We start from the raw sequence: 20,245 nt of genomic DNA on the forward strand, positions 1-20,245 counted from the left end.
AAAATTTGATTAAATACAGCAGATTATTATATGAAGTCATTTTGATTTCTGTAAAAGTTAATAATAAATAGTCACATTTTCCCCATAAGGGAAAGTCGTCCATTAGTAAAATGCTCTTTGGCTCATTTATGAGCATACAAAGTCTCATGTTTCTCACAACAAAGTTTGTTGAACTATTAAGAGAAAAATTTATTGCCTTAGAGTTCATCTCAGGTTGATGTTAGAAGAATGGGTCTCTTTCTCTACATTTCAATGATAATACCGTATTATAACAGAATATTTAAAAAGTGTAGCTAGGAAATAATAATATTTATAATTAAAATAAAACAAACAGACAAAAAACAGTCAAGATAATGTAAGATAAAGATTTCTTTATACAAATATTTTGCATATATAGTTCCAAACTTTTTAAAAAACTGAGCTTTGTCCCATTTCCATAATTTTCTTTTTAAATGCGTAATCACTTTGGAGAAAGAGATTGTTTCTTATTTTCAATGAAATACATTTATAAAGAAATCCTATCACCAAAAAAAATTTAGTCTTGAGTTTTTGGTGAATTTACAAGTTTCATATCAACTTGGATCAAAAAACAATTTTTGTAATTATGATGGTCAGAGAGAATAAGTTCAAAATGTGCATTATTCTCTTCATGATACCAAACAACTAAGCATAAAACGCACTATATAATGTTACGAATCTGTGATGCGGCTTCTCAGCATAGTTGGTTCCATCATCAGAAAGATTGTTTTACAGTCATCTGTATTAGACGAAGTCCGAGTGTCGCGTCGGAGGTCCATGAGCTTGGCGACGAATTTGGCGCCAAAATAGATTATACCCGAAGCATCGAGAATTTTCCCGATCCGTCCAGTAGGAACCGAGATACGCCTCGAACGTTCCTGATTGGTTGAGAGGCTTCTAGACCCGCCTCCTGAGACCTATAAGACCTATAAAAGGAGCAGCCTGCAGCTGCCGGGTAGTACAAGAGTAGAGTAGTCGGAATCGACAGAGAAGAGTAATCAGAATCGACGGTGAAGAACTGGTCTTCCAGGGATAAGCGGAGCAGCGACAGTGTCAAGCTAGTGCTGCACTAAGCTGTGCGCTACTGTCTGCAGTAGAGTCTTGTTGTATGCTGCACGTCTCGGCTGAAGATAATCGTCTTCTGTGCTGTATATAGTTGTCGTCTTTGTGCTGTCCTGTGTGTCTTCGTGTAAATAAACGTCGTTGTTTCATTTTCTACTGCCGCTTGCTGATTGAGTGTGTGTTCTCCACACCATATAACTCCCACTATCCAAACGAACCCCTGAAATTTCGTAACAATATATATACAGTAGACTCCCGATTATCCACGCCTGCCGCACTTAAGTTTTTTTGTTGCTTCCAAGCAAAGAGAAAATGCTTCCAAAGCAAGAAGCAAACACAAACGACTGATTTCTTCAAAAAGGTGTAGTTTTACAGTTATGCTTTTGTAATTACATAATACATTACAGTATTAAAACCGTACATATGTATTAATTTTTCTGTGTATCCTTGACGCCTCTCGTAAGTACAAAGCACTTTTCTGCTTTCATTAACAAAATGCATTTTAGGTTAGTTTTGAGTGATATACTAAAATATTAAGCGTTTGTTAAACATTTCCTGCTGTTTATTTTACGTTTTATTGTACATAAAACGATTTTTCAAAGTTGGAATTTTTTTCTCTTTTGCTATACCCGTTTTTAGCTTTTTTCGGATTATCCGCGGCGGCCGCGCCACCCAATTCCGCAGATAATCGGGAGTGTACTGTGTGTGTGTGTGTGAGTATATATATATATATATATATACAATGGAGAAAGAATGTAAATAGTATTTGAATATTATAATATAAATAAGATAATGCGTAAGGTACGAAAAACAAGGCATAGCATATATAGGGTGTTCTATAAATGTATCAATAAACTTGGAGGGTTATTCGTAAGTACAAAGAAAAACAAAAATTGCAACAGAACATTGTTTTGCAAATTCACTAAAATGTTCAATAATTTAAATGGCTACATACCTCATTTCAGTATTTTGAAGAGGAAAAGATTGTGCAGGAAAAATGTAACCACCTCTGAAAGCAACATAATTGTCAGATAAAGGGATATAAAGAGAAATGCTTTCACCAGAGCTGTTAATGGCATTCAATTGAACATCATACCACGTTCCTTTTGGAAAATATGCAGTTATATTTGTAGTATTCTAAATTAAGAAAGAGAGAGAGAGAAAAAAAAAGATATTTAATAAAGAATAGATCAAATTTAAGAAACTTTAGAATAAATAGTCAATTTTTAGACATGCATGTATTAAATTATATATATAACTAGACAGTATTTGGGTATTAAAAAAGCCATGATTTATTCATTAGTTTTGTGCACTTTATTTGATTATTATAAATTTTTTAATACCTTTTTATCATTTTCATTCTAAATATTAATAATAATACTAATTAATTAATTATTAAGTGCTTTAATTTATGTATTATTATATACAATACAATGCAGTTAATGCATATTACTGATATTTGAAGCAAAACACTTTCAAAACATTTATTCATTTCTTTTTCAAAGTAAAGCTGGGACTACTTAAAGTAACTTTGATTTTTACCTCATACAAAACTGGAACTACCATTAATCCAGGTCCCCAAAGAAACTGCTCATCAATCCAATAGCTGTTTTTATCCTCAGGAAATCTGAAAAAACAAATTGATTATAAACAGAATAACAAAATTAAAAATAACACATTTTCAAATACGAACCATGATTCATAGTTTACAAAAGAAATCTTATTAAGTTGCTTATTAAGTTGCATTAGCACTGGGGTACCAGAGCTAATGCACCAAAATATGCAAATATTTTAGCAACAATGACTGACTGTTCAGATCAGCGATAGTTTCATTAACAAGGATTGGCATCGATATTTGGCTACTATGTATACTGTGCCTACCACATTATTGACAGTATTTGGCAACAAATGGTGTCGAGTGATAACATTAAAAAGAGTACTCTCAGTAAAAAAAGAATTAAGCAAAATGTTGCGAGCCAATAGACATCACAGAACAACTAGCCACCTTGTGTGTCTAGTTTTTGCCAGGAATAATGATTATGTCTGATTTCAATTAAATCTCTTATTCATAACTTGATAGTTATGATTCTATATACAAAGAATTTTTAATCATTATATTAAAAATATGTAATTTTAAAAGCCTTACACCATACTTATCGAATACACTAATCCTCCAAATTGAATCAAGTAGGACAACATAGTACAATTAAATATGTAACTATTAAATTTACTTATCTTTTAATTGCACATTATCTTTTGAGATATAAATTCATTCCTCATGTAAATAAGCAGATAATAAATAGAATTTGCCTTAGTTTTCAACAATGGAAAATGATCAAATGGCTGAATATATGATGAATCAATAAAAAAATTTTGAATTTCATTGCAGATAGTATAAAAGCTGGCCTGCTTAAAAATTAATGCCTGGCTATTTGCCAAGTTGGTTATCCTTTGGACGATTTTTTACCAAATGTAGCCTTGAATTTTTTATTGTAACCCTAAAAGTCGTTTGTGTCTTGTAGTATGACTATTGTGAATCTCAATGCCTCATGTTGTAGTCATGAAAAATTGGCAAGTTTGTAGAAGGTTTGCAATTTCATCAGATTTAGAGAGGAACGAGAAACTAATTTAGTAAACATTATCATACTAAAATCAAATTAAAGTTTCAGAGAAAGAAAATCAATAAATTAGCCAAATGATAATACATACTCAAAAAATAAAGGTCTTATAACTGTATCACCAAATACGTGACTGCGAGCAAATAAAGTGTATAAGTAAGGTAAAAAAACATAACGAAGTGTAAAAGCCTTTCTAGTAGCTTCAATAACAGCTGGACCCAAAATAGCAGGATCTTGTTCCTATAAAAGAGATGCATACATAGATTTATGTATTATACTTTATGAAAATTATCACATGAAAATTGTAATTACAAAGATTTAAGTAAAAATACTACCAAGTCTTTAGATAAAGTAAATTAGTAAAAACAAAATTTATTAAATTATTAGAAATTTGTAAATTTTATACGTAGAAATGAATAGCTTCACTGAAAATTTCATGCACTCTCTAATTGAAATGTTTCTCCTGCTCCCTCATATTAAACTGTGAACCTTGGGTAAGGCAGTGAACACCATGAGCGCTCAGATTTTTATTCTTACAATTCTACATATGAGTGTGCTGTGTTGGCTTTGGCGCAATAGTCATATTTGGCTATACTGTGCCAATCAAATCGTAAAAGAATAAAAGATTTTAAAAGCAATCATTAATTAAGATATAAAAGCAAAGATATTGTTACAAATTTCTAATTTTGCTACCCGTCACGAATAGTGTCATCCTGGGAAAAACCGTTAAAACCCTTTGTAAGATCTGTCCTGTGCGTCAATGACCTGAGAGCTTGGCGGCCATTTGGCGAGTTTGGCGACTAAATGGATCATACTGGAAAGTTCGAGAAGTTTCACGATCCATCCAGTAGGAACTGAGATACACACAGATACGCCCTGATTGGTCTGAAGATTCTAGTCCCTCCTCCTGGAACTATAAAAGATGGGCACTCTGAAGCTGCATTGAAGTTGTGTGGATCGTCAGAAGTTGTGTGTGAGAGGAGTCGGAGTCGCCGACAAGTAAAGAAACTGGAGGATTAGACAGCAAGCAAGCTGCTGAACTATAGCGATTAAATGCGTTACGTTATTATAATTGATCGACGGCATTTTGTTGTAGAAAATTTTTTGTAACAATATAAAGATAAAAACATATAAAATATGACGATAAAAAATGGGGTCCTAATTTTAGCATCCTAAAATTTAAAACAAATACGCAGGAAAATTCGAAACAACGATTTCATGTATAAATATTAATACGAAAACATTCAACAGAAATAAAAGGGGGGGGGGCGGCGGGGACTGCTATAAGTAGGATAAAAAGCCAATAGCTTTTAAGAAATTAAAAATATTTGGGTGGTGTTTTGCACCCACCAAGTCTTGTAAAGTTAATGTCAGTGATTTAAAAAAGTATAAACGATAGGAGTTAAAAGATAGACATTCAATTAAAATATGACAAATAGTAAAATCAAGATGACATCTGCTACACACAAGGACAGTTTCACCAAATATAAGGTATTTATGAGTAAAACGAGTATGTCCTATACGGAGACGAGTCAATTTGACATCCATCTCACATACAGGAAGAACAAGCCAAAAACCAATGTCTTTTTTAACAGAATATAATTTAATACGAATCTGCTGAACCTATGTCTTTTGCCAAGTAGAAAAAATATGATAGTTATAATATCTCTTAATATCGTAAAACGTAAGTCCAATGTTTAAAGGAACCGTTGCATATTTTGCAGCCGAATTTGACTTTTCATTCCCAAAATGCCGATATGACTCAGAACCCAACAGAAAATGATTTGAAACCCGCCATTCTGTAGCAGATGCAAAGCAAATAATATTTTAATAGCAATCGGATTTATCCGATTGTGGCAATGCGAAAGTGTCTCCAAAATACTCATACTACCAGTACATATAATAAATTTATGCTGAGTAGAAGGTGAAATTTTCTGAAGATGACAGAAAACTGCCACCAACTCAGCAGTAAAAATAGAGCATTAATTGTGAAGACGGTGACTTAGTGTATCAGATGGAAGTATGATTCCACAATCAACATGGCCATTCTAGAGAACTTGTACAATAGTAAAGAAGACCGCGTATCATTCTTGGATGCCCCCCCCCCCACCGATTGAAACCAAAATTTGACTCAGAATACCATCTAGGTAATATGATCATTCATCATATTTCATTCATTTAATACGTTGAATTTTTTTCTTAATCTTTTACAAGCAGATGAAAGTATCAACAAAATGACAGTTGAAGATTTGTTTCCAATTGTTATACATATCTGAATTTTACAAGCTAATTTTGTTAAACCAAATTTTATATATTCCACTCCTTTAAATTTTGAAATTATTATGTTCACTTATACTCGAACATCCAGCCAATCAGACTTCCTACGAATAATATTACCGCAATATATTGACCATCTATTTTGTCACTATCGGATGTTAAGCATCTTTCGAGGCTAAGTCCTCCAGTCTTAACAGAACAAATCCCCGATTCTTAACCCATTCTTAATAGAGCAAATCATTCGCCTGTAATGAACATACCACTAAACAAAAAGGAACGCCCATTGATAATAAAACTCTCATCAGAATGAGAGCAATACTTTTGAACACATGCAAATCGGCGTATGAAAAATTCCTGGAAAGGACCCATGTCTGTAAATGGAAGGGGGAAAAAATGGTTCAAAAGTTAGAAAAAAATCCGTTTCTAAGTGTTGCATCGAAGAGAGGACGACAGTTGAGGTAAATATTGCAATTACAACAGCTGAAATAAATAAAATTTCTTCAAATACTGCTGTAAGTGCCGTTGTTGCACAACCAACATTGGACACTCCGTAGTTAACCACCAGGATAATTTTATACAAATTTCTACTATTACATCCTTGCAAAAAATGCACAACTGAGCTACAACTGAAACTACAAAATCACTGAACATGGTCCTTTTACTTGCGTTTCTAGCAAGAATGCAAGTGGACGTGTACTGGCTTTATGGACAGGAAAGGCTTATATCCACTTAGAACAGTGCTGTGGATATACAGAACTGCCGCATATGGAATTCCACCAAACCTCATGCCGTGTTACAACAGTAGTTACATTCTCAATATGTCAAACCATGGCGTGGATTCACGGCGAATTTCATTTTGAGCGTCCACTTCTTCAAGAAAGTCAGAGTAAAAAGGTTTGCTAGGTTGTTGTTGGGTTTATTGGCGCAAGGGCCATTCTTGGTAATACTGCGCCAAACGTATGGTTTAATTTCATTCCATATATTATGTGGTTAAAATATTTAAAAACAGACTTTTCTGGCAAAAATTGGACATTTTAAAGAAGTAACGATGAATGCATGAAATTCAAACGCAACAATGACTTTCAATATACTACAAAATTACTCTAAAAGAGGATAAAATGGGAGAAAAGTTAAATAATGCTGTTTTAAAAGCTCAGTAGTAAGCAGAGAAGAATGGTAAAAAATGTTAGATACAAGTAAAAAAAAAAAAAAAAAAAAAAAAAACGAACAGATTTTAAAAATTTAAAAATATTTGGATGGTATGTTTCATCCACCAAGTCTTGTATGTTAAGTGACGAGTAGAGGAAGTGACGACGATGAACCTTGAAATTAGGACATTCGATCAAAATATGTTGAACACTTATATCAATATGACATTTGGAACCAATTGGTGCCCTCTCACCAAAAAGGAGATGACGGTGAGTATAACGAGTGTGTCCTATACGGAGGTGAGTCATTTTGACATCAGCCTCATATTGTGGGAGAATGGGCCATAAACCAATTGTGAGTTTGATGAAATGTAATGTATTATGAATCTGCAGATTTCATGCCACCTGCCATTTAGAAAAGATTTGACATACAAGCGACTGCTTAGCATCACAATATGGAAGCGATTGCGATAGAAATAATGTTGCAGATTTAGCTGCAAAATCTGCCCTTTCATTACCGGAAATACCCGCATGCCCTGGGATCCAACAAAAAATATTTTGAAACCCCTATTTTCTAGGAGTTGTAATGTACACAAAATTTGAATGACAACTGGGTGCATCTGATTGTGATAATGAGAGAGTGTCTCCAAAACACTTAAACTATCAGTATAAATTATAAAATTACTCTCAGAAAGAAGCAAGATTTCCCTAAGAGCATAGAAAATCGCCACCAACTCAGCTGTGAATACAGATAAATAATTATGTAGGCGATAGCTCAGAGTATCAGATGGAATTATGATGTCGCAACCGACATGCCCATCTGATCTGGAACCATCTGTAAAAATTGGTGTGAAAGAAGAATACTGACAGCAATGATAAAGGAAAAGCTGCTGGTAAACAACAGGAGAAGTAGAGGAGTTATCAAAACCTGCAAATGGATTCAGAAATGAGAAGTATGGGACATCCCAAGGCGGAAAGCAAAATTAATCATTTATCGTGATGGTGAAGTTTGAAAGGCCCAAATCATGCAGGAGTAATTTGGTTCTCTCACTGAATGGAAGAATGTGAGAGGAACATGCATCATACAGTCTCCAAAGACCAATTGGAATATTCATAAGACAAATGGGGTGATTAGGGGTTGATTTTATGCGGTAATAATATAAAATAGATAACTTCGAACACTTTAAAGGGAGAGGAAGTTGATGGCAGATAACATACAAGCTCTCCGGAAGAAGTCCGGAACTGGAGAAGTGCGAAACTCTCCGGAACAGATTCTTAAAGCAGTGTGGTGGATGGTATCTAGTCGCCACAAAACACTGTTTGCCAGGTGAATGAACGGATAAAGCATACTTCTGGAGGACAATTTTGCTAAGGCATTATGACAAAGTTGCCATTTGGCCACCACAATATTCATGCAAGGCGGATTAAATGCTTATACAGTAAGGTGTGTAAAAATGAAGTTTTAAGCAAACTTGAACGTATTATCTCGTGCATTTATAATACTTGCCTGGCCAGTATAGTCATCAGATCTGCACACTCCTGACTTTTGATTGTGCGTTTTTCTCAAAGATGGCGTTATCAAGAGCATGTAATGAACAAAATGTTGAAACCTGGCATTATTTTCCATGTTTCCTTTATTCCCATTACGTTGTCTGCAGGTACGCTACCGCGATATTGTTGACCGATAATGTGCAGTGCACAGTACAGTAATGTAAATGAATAAAATTTTCTGCTATTCTTCGATTTTTCAACAGCTATTTCTTTTTTACTTCGTTACAGCGCCATATAGGAAAAATGTTAAAGTATTTTTTTCTAGATGTAAACTTTGCCCGCATGATTTACACAACATATCGTTCTTTAAATGCTGCGAATTTCATTTCACCCAATTTATTAATCAGCAATCATATCTCCATTAACATGGACGAAATTATATTGCGTTTGCCCTCATCAGCAGATTACATGACTTTCAGATAGGACCATCATTCGTAATACCCAATTTTGATTTATTTTATTGGAACTTCTACAAATGAGAAGTACTTAAACATAGAAAAAAAATCGGAAAAATTTTGTTATACAGAAATTATTATACGTTTTATGGAGCGTAAATTATATACATTGTGCGTTTCAGAAACGCAAGACTATCACAGTTGGGGAACGTGGCGTACAGAATGAGTAGGATAAGTCCTCATTTATTCGATATGCGATCTTTCATAAGGCGATTTAAGTAGTAAATTTAATATATATAACATTAGCTCAATGGGGCAATTTTTTTGAAGCCCCAACCCTTGCCCGAAAAACGGGAGCCTTACGTTATAGTTTGTGCAGCTTATACGTAAATCTGGCACTGCATTTTCTTTTTATTCTTTTTTGCTTATCATTTTGATCCTGTATTACTTTATTTTAATTTGATAGTATTTATAGTCAATGGCGTAGCGAGGATAATTGAAAACTGGAGCATAACGTATATTCGCCCTTTGACGTTATTAGTAGTACAGTAAGAACTAATGTCGCATGGCATACAATGAACTTTTTGTTCTTTCATCACATTTTGCTTTTTAAAAATGGCATAAACGGACTAATGCTTTGTGTTCATAGACCCTCTCAAGCTTGGCGCCAAGGGTATCTAAAACTCCCCCCTCCCCAATCGCTATGCCAATTCATACGGCTATTTCAATTTTGTGGATTAGATCTGCTATTCATACGACTCATTCCGTAGATAATCGGTTTTACTGTATTTCTAAAATAAATAAACCTGCACCCCTATTTTGGTGAAATCATTGCTTCTTGGCACATATGCAAAAGCGTGGAAGGTATCCGTACCTGAGAACAGATAATAAAAAGTAGAAATGTCGTTCGAATTTAAGGCTCCATAACAAATTTCAATAAATGGAAAATATTTTTTGCAAAGTTATCTGAATAGAGACTCTACTACTTTCTAAAATATTAAATTACAAATTTTTAATACCAGGAATAAGAGAAATATTTTCACATTATAATCTAAGTAATTACTAAATAATTCCAGAATAAAAATTCAAATAAATGTTTCAAGATCCTAATTTTTTTACCATATTCCCACGATCATTGTGATTCCTTGCAAATGGGTAAAAGGCTCCCAAAGCGTGCCATCTAGCACACAATTCAACAGTGGTATTTCCAGAAAATCCACATATGTCAGATCCAATCATGGACATTCCGAACAGATTAAAGTTCAGCAGTGCTAAAAGAGAAAATAAGCGACACTCTAGATATTTTAATTAAAAATGCAAAATCTAGGCTTATTGAGAAATCAAAAAACAGAAGTACAGTTTAAGTAATAGATAAACGACACATATTTAAAGCTATTTAATTCATTGACTTTTGGCGACCAGTTTTTCTCTTCCAATATTAAGAGCATTCATTTGGAAATGACAACCAATTTTGCTGAACTGCTTTTTATTACAACAAAAATGGAAATATTAATTTGCGCTATAAACATACATTATTTTAATTCGCAAGCTAAACACGATAGAAGATTCGATCAACAAGTGAAATGGTGAGATTCATTGGAGAAATCAGTGCAGTTGTTGAGGCTGGAAGCCGTAATAAGTTTTTTTTCCCCGATTATCATTTTTTCCCCAAGAGAAAAGCACAATATAAAATGCTTTCAAAACTTCTCGTTAAAACAAAGCATATCGGAGGGTATGCGAATACTGATGGCACATTTAGAGGTCACATTACACAAAATTACCGAACTCGGACCAATAGTTGAGCTGGAGAATCGGATCTTTGACTTTCCTACGAATATGTATACTAGTGTAATCGGATCATGTCACGGCGTAAGTTTTATTTTGCGATACCATTCAAAATTTTATAATGGTTGGAGCAAACGATCACTGATGATTCATCTAGAGTTTGAGAATTTTTATATGAAATAAAAATTTCCGAAATTGGATAGCGATTTGAGGCCGGGGAACTTTTCCATGATTTTTTTCACAGAAAATGTATAAACATTTTTTAAGCATTTTATAGAAGTGAAGGCATACAGGCAACAATCGATCAAGGCAAGAGGTCATTAGCTTTCACATGAAACAAAATCGGTACTGCTGGACTGGTTCTTTTACTTTACGTATTATTTTATTAATTTTTTTGTCAATGGTTGGTGTATGGTGATGTTCAACGAACTCGATAATGAATAACGATGCTTTGTTTCAAAAGAAAAACACAGAACACATCAAAGTACAGAAAAAGTGCACAAAAAGGCAGCACTAACAGAGTCAACAGCAGACTAGCTAAAAGTAAATTGCTAATATAATAGTAACATAGCTTTTTCTATGTTACTATTATATTAGCAATTTACAAAACAACGGCGAGTTCGCTCTACAATTAATACACCAAATAGAGAATTCACACAACCGACTCTACTCACTCACATAGGTTTGCCTATATGGCATCGAAAAATTTAGAAAAATCTTCGAACGTCAAATTCTAATCGAGATAAGGTCTTTATTCCTGTATTTTTGAGAACCTTTTTATAGTCCAGTTGTCACTAATGCTGGGGTCAATGGCATGGCATGTATTAAACACGAATTAAAACATCTGTGAAATGATCTTATTAGAGAAACTATTAAAGAGTGCTTTTAAGTTACCACCGAATTTTTAGCAGTAGAAAACTTACATGGAATAGTGTATCGCATATCATCCCATGTTGATGATATGTCTCCATTCCAGTGTCCACTTTGCCGTCCTTGTCCAGCAAATGAAGCTCTGGATATTATAAATGGTCTTTTCTTTCTGATATTCCTTAAAGCTCTAAAAAAAATGAAATAAATTCAACCAAAATCAAAACTAATTTTAAACAATCACATCAGTTAAATTCAGTACAAGAAGGAATTTCAGCTTAAAATTCCATCAATAAAATTCCAAATGATGGTATGATGAATTATCAACCAAAATAAATAAATGAAATAAAAATCGGATAAATAAGAACTATTTCCTATTTTAATATTTATTTTCTTTTTCTTTAGAGATTTATTTTGAAAAAGTAGGTAAAAATATATGTACAAGGTGGTTATTTTTGGACAATAGACAACCACAACAATATTAATATAATTAAATGAAAATTATTCCAAAAGTATTCTCTTTGCAACATATATCTCAAAGGAAAAAAAATCAGGAATTTTGTGTTCAAATGGCATTTAAGTGATTTTGTAGCAAGACAATCTGAAATGAAATTGTCGTATTTATTCGCTTGAAATAGTACCAAATTCTCTCCAAAAGAACAGGAAGCATATTATATCAGACCATGTAAAGAAATAGAGAATAAATAAACATAGAATATTGATTTAAAACCATAAAGTCATATTAAGTATTTTCTGATATTTACAGTTTTAGTTTACTTGGAGATTTCATATCAAACCATTTTACATACATTATATCAAGATGGGTGCACAATGGTTTCATTTCATGGCGACTTATTGTGGTCGACTCCAGTTAGTGATGTCTTTAATCTTTCTGGCAATTAAACGAGGGGGCCGCAAACATCAACAAATACTTTATGTTAAAATGAAATTCTCAACTACATATAATTTAATTAGTAGAAACACTGAAAATAATTAAAGACGAAATTATAAAAATATAGTTTTTAAACACTAAAACATAATTAGAGTGATAGGCAGCTATATTTATTCTTTTAGAGATTAAATATTATATATAAAAAGACACTATTTAAAGCTTTCCAAAAATCTTAATCACTGTGCAGAAACTCTTTAAACAAATATCTATAAATAAAATGATCATTTTCTAATAATATAATATATTTTTAAAAGCAGCAGCGTGGCTGAAGAGAGAGGAGACACTTTTGAATTTTTAAAACTTCCAATTTATTCCATTTCTGGAAGCAAGAAGCGAAGAGATATGTCAATCTACAGAACGACAAAAGAGCAAAAGAAGAAATGCAACCAAAATATTTAACCTAGTGACTTTATACTATGAGATTCTGATAGTGATTTTTTACACTTTTTGATTTAGGCAAGAGAATTAAAGGCATCTTTTAAAATAACTCGCTTAGCTTGACAGATTTTTATTCTTCTACTTAGAGTGTGTGAAAGTACTTAAAGCAGTTTTACAGAGCTCATGTAGCATTAATTAAATAAAAAAAGTGGAATTGGATCAGGAAATAAGAGAACATTTTAGAATTAAATTAATATGGGTTAAATTAAGAAAAAAATTAGGAAATTAATCAAATCTAAATTAGATTTAGAAATATCATGCACACACACACGCGCAGTTCAGTTTTAAGAAATTATTTCACAAAAAATTCCTATTCCCCCTTTTTCAATCTTTAAACTGGAAAAGGAGTCAATAGAGAAACTCTTTAAAAAATTTTAGCAAAAGAAAAAAACAAAAACATTTTAAATGACTTTAGATTGCCTTTCTTGTCTTCTATTTACTTTTACTCTTCAAAAGATAATAAAAGATTCTAACATTAATAGTAGAAGAACAATGTGTGCTATATTTTGTTGTACTTTCAATAAATATGTGCAAATTTTGCCCTTATTAATTATATTTGGAAAGTCATTCTGACCTCAGAAGCCCTTAAATAAGCCTTCCTTTCTTTGGAAATTGAAACAAGTAAAATGCATCTTGTGATTAATTAGAATAAAACAAAACATATGACATGTATTAGTATTAATAATTCTTATTTTGAAATAGGAGAATACAGGTTTGAAACTGTCAATATTTAAGTTCAAACTGTCAATATTTAAGATCAAACTGCCAATATTTATAACTATCAATATTAGGTAGTTCGAATATTTATGTTCTGAAATGAACACACTAAACGACATAATAAAGGTATGCAACAGAGTCACATCTGTTATCATCAGCATGATATTCAATACAAATACTCATTTAAAAAAATTTTTGATTAGACTCATTCTCGCAAACATGCTGAAACATGGATAATGACACAGAAAGAAGAAGAGACTCTTGCTATATTTGAAAGAGGAATTTTATGAAGCATATTTGGAGGGATAAATATGATTATTATTGGAGAAAAAAAAACAATTCGTAAATTTGCTAACTATTTAAAAAGCTAGATATTATTAAATTTACAGCAGTATAGAGGATTAAGTAAATATGACACTTAAGATGCATGGAATGGAATTATAAGAAAAGTCAGGGCCCATTTGGATCTGCTGCACCAGTGAAGAAGGCGATTTTAGCAAAAACTTGGTTATTCCAAATCTTAATTAAGGATTTAAACATAAATATTTTAAATTAATTGTCACCTGTACACTTTTTTTTTTGAAAATATAGTAGTCAAAATAAATAAACTTGATAATTTTTTTTTAATATTGGTGCAAATTTTGTGGTAATAGATGGTTTGGTGCAAAGATTTATCAAGGAGGACCTATCTTTTCAAAATGATCTCAAAATAAAAATGAATTCTTTATTTTTAACAAATTACTTTCTAAATAGTAATAATGATTGTTGAAGAACCCTCTCTCTCTCTCTCTCTCTCTCTATATATATATATATATATATATATATATATATATATATATATATATATATATATATATATATATATATATATATATAAAACGATACTTATTTTCATTCAGGAATTGGAACTTTGAAAAAAGTAGGTAGATCTATCATATTGATATGTACTATATATCCAATCATCAGATTATGACAATTATGCTTATAATTAATGCAATAGCATAATTCACAAAAGGATGAGTTCTTTTATCTTTACATGGTGGTAATGGTCTGTTTGATCTTTTAAAAGAAATGTTATAGAGGTCTTGGACTTGAGGATTGTAGGCTAGAAATATAATTCTACTAAATTGAGTATCAACAGAAATGCATGTAGCATTGGATCTGTAAAAATTCATTAATATCAAATCCCCAAGCCATCAGCAAGCTGTCAAAATTTAGAGAGTTGTGTTGATATAAGTATCAAATTTTCTTATATCCCAAATACAAAATCTATCTATGAAAGAGGTCTTATCTACTTTCAAAATGGAACATCAATCCAATATAATTAAATTAACTTGTTTATTTAGAGCACTTAAATTTTTTGTTTCAACAAAGTAGTAATTTCTGAAAATAAAACATATCCTATACAAAATTACAATACTAACTATACTGAATTGAAATCCTTAACTATATATAAATAATAAGTCATTTGAGCTAACCATACAAAAATTTAAAAGGTAAACATTAAAAAAAAAAAAAAAAAAAGTCATTCATAAGGGGGGGGGGAGATGCTTAGATACATCTTACTTTTATTTTTGGATAAAATTATTTTGATAATAAAAACAAGATTTACTGATTTGTTGCAATAGCCTCTCTGATTGCCATTAAGTTATGCTCATTGTAGTGGATTGTTGAATAATGTCGGGCAGTCATGCAAATGGTTTTATGGTACAATGGCAAATTTGAATCTCCATTGGGTATGTATGGGGGATCTTCATAGGAAGAGTTCATGCAACCATCAGAACCCCCATTGTAAAAATTGGATGGTTCATTCATATCCTAAAAATACATATTTTATATAATTAATTATTCAATGTATACAAAAACTTGAAAAGATTTATACAAAATAATATGAGAAATAATATATATTATGAATATATGTGGTCATTTTAATAAAAAAGAAGAAACATATTAAGTGCATATTTATTCTCCAACATATCAAGTACACAGTATATAAGAAATCTTCATCAATCATACGAAAATATTTCAAGATTGCATCAATATTTAAAAAAATAGTTTTTGATCATTAAAAATTTTCGTTTAAATTTGAATAAAGGTTTGTGGAAGGAGTTTGCTTGGTTAAAACCAAATCTGTGATATAATTTTAACAAATAAATAAAATTTGATGGATTAACTCTTTATTTAGAAGAGGATTGTTGGATTATTCATAAGGAATCACAGTCATTTCATGAAAACAATATTTCAAACCAAATTTCAAATTTACAACAACACAAAAATGTTTATTTCTTGATAAATTGGCCTCCATGCTGTCCCCCCCCCTGGGATCATGAAGCAGGGCAGACAGGAGTAAGCAAAATGAATTTAGGTAATAACAGAAAACACAAAATGTGAGTAACTAAATTAATAAAGAAGATTTTTTTTTGTTGCTATGTTTGTGTGTAAAGGAGGAGGAAAGACTAAATAATTGATTGATAACTGATTGAAAAGTACCATTTATCATCAGTTGTGCAACTAAATTGTGCATGTCATCCATGTATTTGCAAAAGCTGTAGCTTTTACTAGGCTTTTTTTATTCCTTTCTTTTAGGGCTATTTAGAAAAAATCCAAAACTTCAATTAAGTTTCTTGTTTTGATTAAAAGCAATAATGAATAATTTATTGCTATGATCAGTAATGCAGTTTCTCTAGTTTGTCAAACCAGAATCTTATATTATCAAAGATATCAACATGGATAAAGTACAATTTTTAAAATGAATTATAATCTAAACTTACTAAAATATTCTGAATAGAAGCATAAATACATTTTTTCAAATCTTCTAATAATTACAAATTTGAAAGACAAACTTAGACAAGGCAATAATACTTACAATCCAAAGACCATCATATTCTATTATGTTGTGAAATTTAGCAAGTTGTTTTGACCAATAAGCATCAGTTTTAGGGTGACTAAAATCTGGAAAAACAGTTTCTCCATTAGTCCATACCTATAAAAAATCAAATCATAAAAAATGGTTTAAGATTGACAGGAGATAATCTATACTTATAAATAAAGCTCAATGTGTGTGTGTGTGTGTTGGCGCTCTACAGGCCAGGTCATTTGACATACAGCTACCAAATTTGGTACATGTATACCTTAGTGGTCGGGAATGTGCACCTGGGGTCCCTTTTTTTGAATTTTTAATTAGAATTTTAATTATTAATTAAAAACTAACTTTCCCGCCAAAAAAATCTTCCATTTTCCCCAAATGAGTAAGGCTTCAGTTTTTTTTCTCCCAACAGTAATGAGGCTAGGGTTAACATTTTTCGGCGGATTATTTCAAACGCTTCTGTTTATTTTCTTAATGTTTCATGCATTTAAAATTAAACATTGTTCATTAATCCATGTTTCAGATTCATTCTGAAGTACTTTTGAATTAAAATAACACAGAATAAGGGAAATTAAAAATGTCTAATCTGCATAGCGTTACCCCAACTGGAGTAGAAAAATTCACGCATTTGCGTTACCGTAACTGGCGAAGAAAACCCACGCATGCGCATTGTGTTCTGATTGTTGACATGACAACCATTATCAACGGATGATTTAAATTATCTTTAGGTTAGTCGCATGCTTTTGTAATTAAATTGTATTTATGTTAGTTATATATTTTTTGTATATGCTTATAGTTTTAAGTACATCGTTTTTAAGTAATTTTTTTAAACCTGTTTTCGACCGATTATTTTAAACGATTCATTTTATTTTCTTAGTGTTTGATGCATTTAAAATCAAACATTGTTAATTAATCTATTTGTTCATGATAAATCTGAGAAAATTTTCTTAACAAATTCTTGAGATATTACATAAATTAAGAAAGATATTCTTTAGTGCCCATAAAGTTTAAACGCTCATGACTCTGTTATCAGTAATCATATTATAAAAAAATGCTTTGTTTCAGTAAAAAATATTATTATATTAATTGCATATTAATTCTTTCCACTTTAATTTAAAGCATAAATTCTACGAGAGGTAACAGAAAATTAGAGAGATACATATTACGTTATGACTGAAGTCCTTTATAATATTATGAGTGAATTATATGACAATCAAAATTTGAAGTTTTAAAATATTTTGATGAAGAATCTATTAAAGTTGATATTGCGTAAAATATTTAATGGTACGACCGGAGTTGAACCCCCTGCTTTGTGCAATTTTTAAAAATCGCCAACAGCGGTGCAAAATGTTCAAAAGCAAAGGAGCAGATGTTCAATTATAGTGCATAATAAAGATTGCCAGCTTTGGCGCGTTATCGCAACTTGGCGAAGAAGGGGGTTAAACTGCGGTTCAACCTATTTAATTATTAAAATTTAAACGAACATTAAGAATGGCGAACCGGCTGGTCGCCAAAGGCGGCTAGTACGTAATAAATCTTTTAAATGTTACTTTTATTTCCTCATTCTCAAACACTATTAACATTGTTTCTAACTATGGTCACAGCTGCATTGCCTTGCTATTTTATCTTCTTCTAGCAATTTTTAAAGCTCATTTCTGTGTTCATAAGAGAATTGCAAGATTATGCAATTCAGATTATAGCTATTTTTTATCTTAAAATTTAAAGAGAAAATGTCAGAAATTAAGAACGATTATCTTTAGTCGCAGAGTTGTTATAATATGAATAATTTGAAATACATAATAAGCCATAATCTTCAACGGGTTTTTCATAATCACATAACTAAAAATATGTCTACTGCTTAACATAATTTTATCATATAAAGCACATTTTATTTATGCTTTTTGTTATGCCTATATTTTTTTCTGTATGCATTAATAATAAATTTATAGCTAATAGCATCTTTAATAACTAACAGTTATTCCAAGAATAAAAGTGAAAATGTTGAAAAAATGACTTGCAATCTCTGCAGAAAAAATTTCAATTACCTTTAATGCAATTTAATATTGAATTGCTTTTCTAAATTTGCAATTAAAATTGATATATTATCTAAAATGGATTTTATTTCCTTTACTATAGAAATAGAGAGTGGATTTAAATTTAGCAAAAAGACAAAATAAAAACAAAAAACAAAATAATAAAATTAAAAAGAACATGAAATGTTCTTTTTAATCAACAAAAACATGTAAAACTTCACTTAACGCTAACATATTCCAACTATAAAATATAACTTAATTAAGAAAATTTACTTATTTTAATGCTCTTACTCACTGCACTTGTGTACCATTACTGTGAAAATGGAGAGAATAAAGGAAATTTGTCTTGACATAAGAATAAGGAAAGACTGGTGAAGTTGAACTTTTTTTTTCGATGGTTTCTCACTAAATGTGACACTTCTAGCAAACTTTTTGTCATCTAAAATAGCGAATTTACGAAAGGCTAGTACGACTATAGCATTCTCAGCAAAAAACTGTAATCTGTTCTTAAATCTGACTAAAAAGTTTGGGAAAAGTGGATTTTCTATCACATAATATCACATGCATTAAAAAAAATATGCAAGGCATTTAAAGTATCTTAGCAGTGTATTTCAACAAACAGTGATTGCAAGATATTTAGACAATGAATAAAGAATGTAGAAACAAATTTAAAATCTTTGAAAATATGTATTTGAGGAAAATAAATATGGCCACTTTAACTTCTAGTAATTAATTAATTACAATTCTTATTATACCATATTAATAATATACATATGATTTTATAATTTATCCCAAAAGTGGAATGCCATTTGTTATTTTTATAATTTTTTAACTGACATAGTTAGAATACAACTATGCAGTATAAGATCGCAACCATTCTCATTTAAATATTATTTCTTTGGCTAATTCAATTTTATGTAATTTATATTTGTAAAAAATTTGCACGAGGAAAAATAATTTAGAAACCAATCATTTTATTAAAGCTGATAGTTGTATAAAACAAGAATTTTACTGGTTGCTACTACTTTATATGGTGTCAGCAACTATTATTTTATATACAGCTTTTATTTTATAAAAATTATTTTTGGCAGCAGTTGTGGCAGTGGATTAGGGGAATAATACGTTTCTTTTTCTGGGTGTAGTTAAAGACTGCCCCATAATCCCCATAATAATTTTTCCCTAGATAATATCAGTTTTATTTTTCCATTAGCCGATGCTCAGCTGGTTTTCTAAGATTATTGAATTTGAAAATTTTCATTTAAATTCTTCATAAGTAATCCATACTTTTCCATTTATTAAATTTTGCATTTTCTAATTCTTTGACACCTCACCTAATATTTGAACCTTGACTTGAAAGAAATGTTTAAACATTGACTAATCCTATAAATTGCTAGTTGCATTGAAATATGTTCATAAAAATATATGCAGAGAATAAATTGTAATTAAAGTTTTGCATGCACTACTACGAAATATGTTTCATAAAAGATTCAATAAAAAAATTCAGTGTATTACAATAAG

The 20,245-nt window shown here is 31.0% G+C and overlaps 1 protein-coding gene across 1 annotated transcript in view; it reads right to left on the reverse strand.

The window, feature by feature from the left end:
• The window catches only part of LOC129983765 (lysosomal alpha-glucosidase-like), a 49,596-nt gene that overhangs the window by 14,154 nt on the left and 15,197 nt on the right, over positions 1-20,245 (reverse strand). The window contains exons 8-14 of the mRNA XM_056093386.1: positions 16,695-16,811; positions 15,441-15,646; positions 11,778-11,911; positions 10,189-10,340; positions 3,790-3,938; positions 2,623-2,707; positions 2,036-2,217 (exon numbers count right to left, since the gene is read on the reverse strand). Of these exons, the coding sequence (XP_055949361.1) occupies positions 2,036-2,217; positions 2,623-2,707; positions 3,790-3,938; positions 10,189-10,340; positions 11,778-11,911; positions 15,441-15,646; positions 16,695-16,811 (1,025 nt within the window). The remainder of the gene's footprint in view (positions 1-2,035; positions 2,218-2,622; positions 2,708-3,789; positions 3,939-10,188; positions 10,341-11,777; positions 11,912-15,440; positions 15,647-16,694; positions 16,812-20,245) is intronic.

The sequence above is a fragment of the Argiope bruennichi genome, chromosome 9 (assembly GCF_947563725.1).
Source record: "Argiope bruennichi chromosome 9, qqArgBrue1.1, whole genome shotgun sequence".
Lineage (NCBI taxonomy): Eukaryota > Metazoa > Arthropoda > Arachnida > Araneae > Araneidae > Argiope > Argiope bruennichi.